General features: G+C 41.8%; 1 protein-coding gene across 1 annotated transcript; it reads left to right on the top strand.

Annotated features, from left to right (window-relative positions):
• Positions 1 to 3,754: 3,754 nt before the first annotated feature.
• LOC306710664 (putative global transcription activator SNF2L2) lies at positions 3,755 to 8,910 on the top strand (the record flags this gene model as incomplete). Its single annotated transcript, XM_079179306.1, has 6 exons — positions 3,755 to 3,850; positions 5,673 to 5,902; positions 6,717 to 6,822; positions 8,171 to 8,272; positions 8,425 to 8,569; positions 8,792 to 8,910. 6 exons carry the CDS (start codon positions 3,755 to 3,757, stop codon positions 8,908 to 8,910), a joined length of 798 nt encoding a protein of 265 aa, XP_079035432.1.
• Positions 8,911 to 12,194: the final 3,284 nt, after the last annotated feature.

Here is a 12,194-nt window from a genome sequence, read left to right as displayed (position 1 = left end):
GGCGTCTCGGACAAATGTTTTCTCACATCTCTCGGTGACTCAACCAATTGTGGAAATAAATGCCTGTTGATACATCAGTCAACACCTCTATCCCCCATTTCCTGCCTGGCAGATACCAGTTTGATTCCCCCCTGACACCCAGCACTCTGGTCCTCCACAGAAACTCTTTTCCTTTCACCTCAGTTGGAACCAGTTACTTAGTTTCTTTATTAAAATGTGTGTTGGTTTTTGGTATTGTCCATCCTGTCCCCACTTGTTTGACCATTCTTTTTAGGATAGGGCAGCAAGATACTTTGCATTTTAAACATCTTTTCAAAAGACTGGTTCATTTGTAGAGGGCTTTGTGACCTGAAACAGCCTGATCGAAGTATGTTTGCACTCCTGCAAATTAAAACTGAATTTCACCTTTGAATGAGCGATAAAGAATATATTAAACATTGAGAATGTGCCCTGATACAGTCCAGGCTGTTTGAATTAATATTCCATATAGGACCCAGCTGGAGAAAAGAGAGCTTGTGGGGCGATGTTGTAATTAAATGTGCAACAGTAATTCAATTCTGCATCAGCCCTCAAACGGAGACTATCACTATGTTTCATTTTGTGATATTTTGATTTTGTGATTTTGTTATAAGGTTAAGAAATCATAAACATTAGAGAAGTATTTGCCAAAATGAGTTAGTGAAACATGCAGTGACTTATTGGCTTGTGTATCTCTCCCTCTGCATTGGTTCTCTGCATGATTTACCTTTTTGCACATTTGTAAAGGTTTTAGAAAGTGGTGCTCGGGTGTACTGCTTGTCCCATTAATGAGAGCTTGTGCATATGTAACTGAGAGCACTCTGAGTCATTTTACAGCAACAGCGATAAAATACAATGGTATACAAGGTCCACCATCAAAATTTGCAGTTGCCATGGTAACGATCGGCGGGTTTGAGCAAGTGGTTCTCGGGAACGTATAATACTGAAATGATATCTCTCATTTCATCTGGGGTAGCTGACCCAGTCACTTTACGTTGGCATACTCTGCGAGTAGAAGCTTGATTGCACCTTATTATGTATTAGAATAGATTTTCATGGAAGCAATCTTCAAAAGCAAAAATGAACGTAATAAGGGCTACCTTGTTTTTTTTAAACATGTCATATGAAACGTGCAAGCAGAGCAGAATCCCCCTGTACTCTGAGCCAATAAATACCGGCAACATAGAGAGTTGTTTCAGTGTGCAGAGGACTACACTTTACAGTACAGGTGTTTGCATGTTCTTGCCATCTGCTGGCTAACGATGTATTATTTCAAGCCTGCGTGGTGGTGTTGTGTGTATGTTCGGGTTCCTGCAGTTAAATAGTGGTCGTATTCCTCTGCTCCAAAACATGTGCCTCTTTAAGATGGAAATACAACACACAATGCATCCTCCTCACCATATCCCATTACAGTTCATGTGAGCAAAATAATCTGATATTTACCAAAATACCATTAGCTCTCCGCTGAAGGAAAAAGCAGTATTTCTGATATTATTAACAATACATTTTAAGTGATGCTGACAAAAAAAGTGGCAACTAAATGCGATACAGTTGGACCTTTATTCTAGTTACTGGAGGTTATCAAACTAGGCAAACGATTTTATTGCATGTATTTGAAAATGTCACATTATGGAGCTGACATTTTCTCTTCCAATAAATGACAGAATAAAACCTCCAAAAAAGTAAGTTACATATTGATAGAAGAATCTGTTACAGAATTCATCTAGTCATCAAACAAGATGTTGATGAACTCATGTTGACATTCAACATTTCAGTTGATGAATTATCAGCTGGTAAATGAAGTTCTGGCATTCTGAAAATACATACAAACAGAATGGAGAGTTTTAAGTCTGGAAGAGGCTTCAGAATGAGCTGCAGCAAGTGGTCGCCATAAGATTTACTGTCAGAGTCACTTAAAGGCCATGCAAACACATTATCCTTTCATGCAGCATCTATACCAAGAGTGATGCTGCCCTACATGAACACACCATTTTTGCCAAAGTGGAAACATTTTTGGTTATTCCACACGTTTTTGTCATGGACCGAAGTGGACGGGGCTTAGTTGGAAAAGTGTGATGTTGCATATTTCTTTGCACCAATCAGGATTTAGTAATGTCTGGCTCAAGCTCAGGTTTGGTGTTGACTCTCAAAACATGATAACCAAGGATTTCTTTCCCCCAAACTTTAATTGGGATTTTTAAACTGAAAAAGCCTAAAACAATGTTTTCAGGGGATTTGATATAGAAAGACGCGTGTGTCTACAGATGTATTCAAACTCTCTGCTTAAAGCATTTTATGTCGGCATACATACCTTTATGGTACAAGAGTAAGAAACACACTCTGCAATTATGAGAAATGGTCCATTTCCAGCTGCCAGAAGATCTGCGTGGCATGGCAGCACTACTGTGGATGTCCTGTTCCGCTCATGTGCATCATGAATCCTCTCTGGTTTCCAGTCCGAGCAGCACCAGTCTGCATTATAACAAAGGGCAGCGCTCTGTCATTGTGCGTTTGACCTGATTTAAAGAACTATCCTGTTTTCTTGTGGTATGAGTTCTGACATTGTTTGCTGCATATGTGGAAGGGGGGAAGAAAACGAATGGATTTACAGAAACCAGATGTGTTCGAAAATCAGCCCAAACTAAAAACAGTGCACTGTTATTGTTGCAATTCTTTACAGCTCAGCAGCTCAGTGTGGCTGAAATATCTTTCCTTGCTGTCTTGGCACATAAATGAAGTGTAATCTGAGTCAATGTTATTTTCATTAATCACCCTACTGGAATTCTGCGGCTAAACACAAACAAGGGGGAGACATTGGGGGTTGAATGTAGCGAGGGATACACACACACACACACACACACACACACACACACACACACAGAGATATATATATATATATATTTATTTTTTTTCTTCACTGGTTGTTAATGTTGTTCATTTGGTCCTGGTATAGGCCTATTCTGCCATACCAGAATCAGCAGGTGGTCTTGTCTCCTGGACTGGTCTGGAAGTATAACTACTCATCTCACCGGTCAGTCTGGCACAAAGTCTGTGCCAAATGTGTGTGGATGTTGGAGCGTTGCTGTTGGAGCTTTCGCGCGCCAGACAAAATGTGCACATGCATGTTTTTAGAGCCATGCACGAGCGTTTGCGCGTCTTGATCAACCACATGCTACACAGTTTAGTGGCACATCACATAACAACTAGCCTACAGACCCAGTTTTTAAAAGGCATTTGACTTAGTGACACTGCTATTTTTGGTGAATCTGATGACGTGTCTGGTCATTACAGATAATGTGTGAGGGGGGGGGGGACTTGACCCCAAGTCCCTCGTGGCGATTACGCGCTTTGCACCATGCACCCACTATGAACTGTCCTGTGTTGCTGCAGGTTGGACTAATATTTCCAAGATCTCCGCAGTAGGCTGGTTGACACCACGTTCCCCATTGGAATTGCATTAAAAAATATATAAAAAAATAAAACAAAAATGGACCCGATAACTTTGACAGCAGGGTGGGAAAAGAGAAAAAAAGCCCCGTCTGGCAGCAGTCGATATTAAAAACATGCAGAGGGAGACAAGCTCGGGGCCTTCCAGAGTCAGGAAAAAGACTTCGGAGAGCTGCAGACAGGAGATGGGTATGGCATTTCTATTTTCCCCCAGCCCATTGATTTGTATATGAAAACATAGCGCTTTTATTCTCCCCCCTTCTGGGCTCTGCTTCTGAGTGATCAGCTGATGAAGAGACTAGCGGCTCGCCGCTATGCTGGCTTGCTAATTCTCTCCCCCACAGCTGCAGCCGTTCCCGATAGCCAGCCTGCAGATTGCAGTCAGGTAAATATCCTCCTCCATGTCTTTCTTCTCAGACTCAGGATTCAGCCGGGCTACATCGCATGGGAAGAGAGGAAGAGATGGATAAAACGCGTGTGTGTGTGTGTGCGAATGCCTGTGTGTGCGTGTGTGCGCGCCAGGGAAAGAGAGCGAGTGTGTGTGTGTTTGTGAGTGAGAGCAGGGGGGGAGAGAGGGGTGTAGGTGTGTGTTGTAACAGATGAGAGGGGAATCTTTGCCAGATTAGTCAGGAAAGAGGCAGGCTTGTTAGGAGATAGCACAGGCATGGAGCATTACATGCACACACACACACACACACGCACACACACACACACACACACTGACACCCGTCCGCTCACACATGTACAGTGTACCAGGCAGCTCTCAGCTGTGTTGTACATCGTCGAGGATTACCCTCCATCCCTCCAGTATATTCCGCTGGAACGATCGCAGCCCCTTAGAGAGAGCAGCGGGGCTTTTAAAGCCTTCATTTGAGCCGAGCGATGATGAACAGGATTTCTTTTGTTACCTCTGTAGTGTTGTTGTCTCCTCTAACTCAATTCTCTGCTATGCATTTTGGGTTCGGATGTTGTGCAAGCATGCGTTTTTTTTATGTTAATTCTTTAATTTTTTTTGTCACCATCAGTTCTATTTTTGTGTGGCTTGGGTAATTATTATAACTCTGCATGGTGCATGGTCCCTGTGCCTCTGACCAGTGTGTGTGTGTGTGTGTGAAAATACAATATTTCAGCATGCTTTCATCTTTTGTCCTTGAGAAATACATTTTCTCAAGCGCATGCTTTATGATATGATTTGAATGCTGTTGTGTGTGTGTGTGTGTACTGTATGAGCCATGTGTGATTGATGCATCAATGATATGTTCGGATTGGACGGCATGCTTTCTCAATTTCCTCCCTCTCCTCCCCAGCTGGGCTGCTGCTGCTGCTGCTGCTGCTGCTAGAGCTGCTCTTGCTGCATGCATACTCATGTTTCTGGCCTCTAATTGCCTTTGTGAAAAATACAGTGGTTGCAGCAGTTATTGGAAAAAGGAGCGATGAAATGGTTGAAAATAACTCGGCATGCAGCAGGCGGGCACCCTTCTCGAACGCCACATCTCATCTTTGTGCAAAAAAACGAAAAAATATGGGTTATTATTTCTTGCATTATTAACATTTTTAGGTTCTGTGCTTCGGTATAACACGGCTTCTTCCAATCTATTCACAATCATTGTGCATTTTTAAAAAAGAATGCTGCCTTTCCCTCGATAATCATCTGACATCAAAGCCTCCGGATAAAATAATCTGTCCTAAATTTGCAGAGACAGCGGTTGAGTCGCTCCAGTCCATGCAAATTCATATTGTGATGAATAAATAAACGCTCTTTCATTTGAATACAAAAAACACACTACAATTCTGAAAGCTTAAACGCCAGTACTGCTAATAAACTGGAGACTGAGTGTTGAATTGGATGGGCTTTAGATTTGGATTCTATAGATTGCTGTCTGAAGTGCTTCAGGTTTCTGTCTCAGTGGTTAATAAATGTTTGAAAACATGTGTTTGTACCAGTTTCCAAGCATGACAACTGTCACATGAGGAAGAGTTCAGGTGAACGGAAGAGTTTTGAATGGAAATCGGTCACAGCTCTCCTTCTGTCCTTCCACTCCCCAGTCGTTCTTGTGATTCTGAAGTATAAATTGAACAACACAGGAATGTGACAGGCTCTGTGTGTACGGTGTATACAGTTTACATATTTCTATATCACAATGTGTCATTCGCCTTACTCCACTGCTTGTTTGAGTTTGTTTGATGCCGCTTCCCTCTTCCTGCAGCCTGAGGCAGGAGAGAACGGTTCCCCGGAGGAGATGGAAGAGGACATCAGTCTGAAGAAGCGTAAAAGTGGTCACCATGGGGAGAAAGAACTGCAGGCCGGCCAGGAAACTGGCGAAAAGGTCAAAAGGAAGCGAGGACGCCCACCTGCTGAGAAACTGCCTCCGAACCCACCTGAGCTCACCAGAAAACTAAGCACGCTGGTAGATATGGTTACCAACTACAAGGACGGGTGAGGGCGCTCAATTGTTTGTGGACTGTGTCATGACACTGTGATGCATGTCTGCAGAATCCAATGCAACTTATTGTTTATAATGATCTCATTAACATGAACATGAAATCATGCTTTCAATATCCCAAAACACTGAAGAAAAGCTTCAGTTTGTTTCATGCTTGTATTCATTTTTCAAGCCGTTTAATCCCATAAAGCAAGTTAAAGTTAGAGTTAAAGTTAACTCAAAATGTCCAATATCTTTAGAAAAAATAGTTTGGAGCAAATGGTCTATGTGGTGGAATGTAAGAGTGCACCGTGCTGTTAACAGCTCTGTATGGCTGCACTTAAAGGGGACATATGATATGTATAATGTCATCAAGACGACTCTTTCAATATGCAGAAAACACACAGATTTGGCTCCAATGTCACATGCAGGCTCATTAGAATATAGCGCCCCCTGTGTGAGTCTCTTCACCCACGGCTTCAGAACTACCAGGTGTGCCGTATGTTTCATGTAGCAGAAATGGGCTTTTTCTGGAGGTGGGTTTAAAGAGACAGGCGCTAAAGCACAGCGTTGCAGACAGAGGGTGAATACAGGTATATTCAGACAGGCAGTGTGAGAAAAACAATATAGCATGTAAACATGCTCTGGTAGAAACCCAATGTATAAACCTGAAAATGAGCATGATATGTCCCCTTTAGGCACAGTGGTGCTTTGAGCTAAATGCTAACCTCAGCATGCTAATGCCATGAATGTCAATCATGCTTGCATGTTGATCAAACAGCTTCTTGAGAAAATGACATTTTGCAAACTGTCACATTGTGCTTCCAGTTTGGGTCGACAGATCAGCAAAGGCTTTGTGCAGCTTCCCTCTAAGAAGGAAGTGCCCGAGTACTACGAGCTGATCCGAAAGCCTGTCGACTTCAGAAGGATCAGGGTACGTGTCACTGAACACCCTCAGAACTCACAGACGGATATCACCGTTATCTTATCTGCTGAGGGAAACTCAAATAAATGGAGATGAAACGGCAACTTTGAATTACCCTCTTTGGATTATAAAAAAAAAGTGTCTTCCGAGTTTAAAAGGGAACAGTGTGCAGCATTTAGGGGGTTCTAGTGGCAGAAATGGAATATTTAGTGTATTATGCTGGTTCGAGATGAGCCAGTCCTGCGTAGAATTGTTGACCGGCGCTCGCCGCACAATGCATGCCGGTTAGATTTGTGTCCGACTTGATCCCACATAACCCTCCTACAATGCTTGTTGTGCGACAGAAGTTTCTGTTAGTTGCAATATGCAACTTCACCGCTAGATGCCGCCAAATCCTACACACTGGTCCTTTAATTCTAAACGCCAACATTACATTGTGAATTGTACTGTATGTCATTCAGTTCATCCTGACGGATGTGGGTGTCTGAACCAAATGTCCTGCAAAACAACAAATGTCAACCTCATGATGGTTCTGGAGGAAAGGTCAGGGGATCGCTTCAGTCTTTTTTGTGACTATAACCAAGTCTCGTTCGGAAATCACATTTCTCATCCACATTGTCAAAATCAGTTAAATATGAAATATATAAAATCAGATAACACTAAGCTACACTAGATAAGACTGGCACTCCTCTCTCTGCAACTCTCACTCACGCTTCCACCGCTGTCATCAGCCAACAAGTCACATGACACAATAACAGCCCGGATCAAGAGAAAGGTCAAGAAAAACGCTTTATTTCTCTGTGGGGTTCCTTCCATAATGTTTTGAGACAGCTATAATAACAATTTCAGCCTGTCAGTGACACAAACAAGCCCTTTTAGAGTGAGAAATTGCACCGAGCGATTACATTGCAGCCGGTTTAGCGTCTGCCGTCTGCAGCGTTCTCGGTCAATACTGGACCAGTTAAAAAAGTTGTTGCAGTGAAGTTGACACAAAAACATGGAAAAATAGGGTCTCTGTTGAAAAGCACCAAAGTGACCCTTTAAAGCATGCACTCTACTTTGTGGTCCACTGGAAAACAACTTCAGACTTGACTTGATGATTAAAAGGTTAAAGGAATAGTTCAGTGTTTTGGGAAACGTGCATTCGCTTTCTTACTGAGAGTTAGACAATTGGTGCCACTTTTGTACACTAGAGTGGTACAGGTCTGCTCATCGAACTCTCGGCAAGAAAGAATAAAACATATGTTCGAGAAGAATACCCTCTCTCGGACTGCTTCTTGTTAAATGCTTAATTGATAGCTGATTATTTATTGCAGTGGTCACGTTGAGGTTTTGATAGCGACCCTCTCTTTCACAGGAACGTGTGCGTAATCACAAGTACAGAAGTGTGGGGGATCTGGAGAAGGATATCTTCCTCCTGTGTCACAATGCTCAGACCTATAACCTGGAGGGATCTCAGGTGAGCCCCAAGACGATCTTTCACTTCCATCCTTTCAGCAACTATTTATTTATTTTTCAGTCTCCATTCTATATTATCGTAGTTGTAAATGATCTTGGTGTCGTGAAGAACACCCTGAGCTGTTTATGTGTGTTGATGTTGTACCGCCGCAGATCTATGAGGATTCGATTGTCATCAAGTCTGTTTTCGAGAGCGCGAGACAGCGAATTGTCACAGACGAGGAGCAGAAAGAGACGGTTAGCGCCGGTCACAGCGATAATGGCGGCGGAGCTGAAGACCAATTTGTTCCATCAGCAGGTGAGAGTTAAAAAACGGAAAACATCAAGAGGGGTGGTGTTTTCTTTTTACAAGTGACCGAATGAAAGCGATAGTAAGATGATGACACATACTCTGTTTAAAAATATATATATTTAAAATGATTGTCTGCTGGTTGGTCTAATAACTTGACTTTTGAATCACAGCAATTGAAAATGAACTTATCATACTCTCTGTTTTTGTATCCAATGAAACCATTACCAGTCCAGCTAAAAAAGGGGAAGAAGGAGGGAAGAAGCAGAAATACCATGGCCAAGAGGCTCCACAGTGATTTAGACAGTGATGAGGATCTAGAGGACAACACCACAAAAGATGAAGGTTGAACCGGAGGGCCCTCGGTTTTTGTTTTTTTTGTATTCTGGTTCATGTCTTATTCTCTACCGCACCCCTTTACATTGGTTTCTTCATTTTCTCATTGGTTTCTTCATTTTCTCATTGGTTTCTTCAAAAGAAAGCAAGACCGGAAGGACCCCTCAAAGAGAGCCACTTATGGAACAATGCGTCTTTCTTTTAGATGACTCAAAAATGCTTTTTGCTGCACATAGTGCTGTTCTTTTTCCTTTAGCTGTTCTCTTTTTATAATTTCCCTTTTATCTGCTTTAGTCTTTGTGGTTGCGTTTGCAAATATGATGTAAAAAAAAACTGTTTTCTCTGACTGTTTTTAACCAATATATTTGATTGTCTAAAAATGACTTCATAGGTCTTGGATCATTAATACGTAAATCTCTCCTGAAGCTGGCTCGATGACGAATTGACGAATACCAGTTATTATACTTTTGTGTCCATTTCTGATTCTGGATGGAATAAGCTTGGGTCTAATCAAGGGTACTCCAGTCGAACATTTGTATCCCTTGTGCTACAGTATATCCACATATTGTACAGTTTGTGTGAAAATTAATGAAAAAAATAAAATTACTTTCTTTTCATTTACTCTCTTGGTTGTTGGGGGGGGGGGGGGGGTAGGGGGAGGGATACATCATTGTAAGGACAATCCCTGGAAACATGTATCACTTAAACACTTGCAAAATAAATTTGACCAAAAGTCCCCCTGGTTGGTGATTATTATCATTATTAGCAGTGGTAGCAGTAGGAGTCATTGTTTTAGTACTTGTAATAATCATAAAGGCGTGTACACTCAGAACAGGGAAGTAGTCATGAGAGGATAATAAATTAATCTTGACATTAAAGCAGGAGATACTATCAGAGTCAGCATTAAGTCGTGTCTGTGATATGTACTTTTGACAATGAGCCAATAGGTGGTGCAATAGAACTGTTCGATTGTGTCTGTATTCATGTTTGCCACGTGTTTTCTTTAAGCACATGAAAAAGTGTCACCTTTTAATTATGTCTTGACCCATTTCTTTACTTTATGCTCAATGTTAAATGCAGCAATTGATTATAATGTGTTTTTAACACTAAACACATATTTCAGTAAGATTATGCTCACCAAAAAAATACAAAGATTCAACTCCAAATTTGTATTTTTGATCACCACCACTGTGTGATCTGGGGCACTGCATTTAGCAACTGAGACATCCTTCCCTTCGCCATCATTCTAAAGTAACGTCAGTTGAATATGACGTGTGGCACAGTTGTATCAGCTGTCCATTGTTTTGTTATCCCGTTGTATTTCATGATCTCTGTCAGGGTTAGGGTTAGATGTCATATACGTACAAATGTTTTTTTAAATATAATATATAGGTATAATATTAAGGGGAAATGTCGATAAGGTCTGCGGTTAGAACAGAGCCTTACGGGGAACCACACAAACTGTGAAGTGCAGAATGTGTGATCATCTCAAATAATTTGCGAATGCAAAAGGAACAGTTACATCAGAGTGGCGCCATTGTCTTAGATTATTCCAGCTGTGCGTCGTGGCTCTTTAAATGTCAAAGGTGTCGAAAAGACTGTCGGAAAGGATACCCCACTGATCTCCGCTTACAGCCCCTTTGATCTCAGAGATGTGTTTTTGAATTGGGAAGTCCTTCAAGACTGAACACTGAGATTGATTTCTGGGGTCACAGCCCAGAAGAGCGAGGAGACAGAGGCACAAAACAGAGGCCCCATACATGTGTTCCTGCTCACAGTGTCAAGTGTTTCCAGCTCGTTGATAGCACGCTGGTGTCATTTCTTTCACAACAGATCCTGACATGCAGGTCCATAAAAAGACATGAGCATCCATTAATTGCACTTGCTGCTAGAGCCCTTGTCATGTGTGCTCATGCACTCAATTGGTAGTTGACCTTTGATGATCATCTCTCATAGCGGCCTCTTAATGTCATATGTCACAAGGGCCAAGCCAGCCACCACTTGAAGGCTTTCAATCCTGGTCACAGAGGCTACGAGGCGCCAATCAAAACCCAAGTGATGTACTTTGAAGTTATATATGGGTGACATGGAAGCCATCACCAATTCACTCGATGGAATAAGTGACAACAACCTCTGATGCCACCACGATGTCTGGTTGTTACCAAGAAATGGCCAGGCCACAGTTTAACCTGATCTTTGATCTTTGTCAGTTCACAACAATTAGTGACTACTGGTGGTTCTGTATACAGTGCATTCAGAAACCCACACTTTTTGCAGCCTTCTGATAAATTAATTTAAATGTATCCCCCCTCTTCATCAATGCAAAGTAAACAGCCTACAATGACAGAGCAGAAAAAAGATTAGAGATTCTTTTTTTTTAAGAAAAAAACTGAAATATCACAATCAGACCATTCACTCAGTACTTAAATCACCATTGACAGTGATTACAGGGTCTTCTTGGGTGTAACCCATATTATACACCTGGATCTGGGGATTTTCTGCCTTTCTCTGCAGACTTTCAAGCTCTGTGGATGGGGGCCGTCTGTGGACAGTCATTATCCGGTCTCTCCAGAGCTGTTTGATTGGGTTCAAGTTATTAGCCTTGCTTGTCTTGTGCTATGTGCTTAGAGTCATTGTCCTGTTCAAAGGTGAACCTTCGGCCCAGTCTGGGGTCAGTTTGGCTGGGCAAGTCAGCGCTTAGAAAAAAACCTGGTTGTTCCAAACTTCTTTCATCTAAGAATTATTGAGGCCGCTGTACTCTTGCAGAAGAATTTCTTCGTAGCCGTCCTCCTAATCTGTGCCTCAACACAATCCTGTCTCTAAAGCTCTGCAGGCAGTTCCTTTAACCTCATGTCTTGGCTTTTGTCTATTGTCAACTGTGTCAACCTTATATAGACAGGTGTGTTCCTTTCCCGATCATGTCCAATCAGTTGAGTTGTTCACAGGTGGACTCAAATCAATGCGTTGACGAATCTCAAAGATGATCCAGAGAATTGGAAGGGGCCTGAGCCAAATTGCCCAAGTGTTTTAGCAAAAGGTCTGAATACTTATTTGTTTTCTTTTAAATAAATTTGCTAAACTTTCTAAAATCCTGTTTCCACTTTGTCATTATTGAATGTAGGTTATTCACAGCAATTAAGGCCTAGTTTGGTGAGCAAGCTCCTGACAAAAAAACATTTGGATCTCTTTTCCTGAGCAGATATTCAATTCAAAATTAAAATACGTTAACTTTGATTCTCCACCGCTTCACACTGTTAAGGAAGCGTACAAAGAACTTTTGTGAGTATGTTTGACAGCA

The sequence above is a fragment of the Pholis gunnellus genome (genome assembly GCF_910591455.1).
Source record: "Pholis gunnellus genome assembly, chromosome: 18".
Classification (NCBI taxonomy): domain Eukaryota; kingdom Metazoa; phylum Chordata; class Actinopteri; order Perciformes; family Pholidae; genus Pholis; species Pholis gunnellus.
Note: the sequence above shows the minus strand (reverse complement) of the source record. Positions and strands in the feature narration are given on the sequence as shown.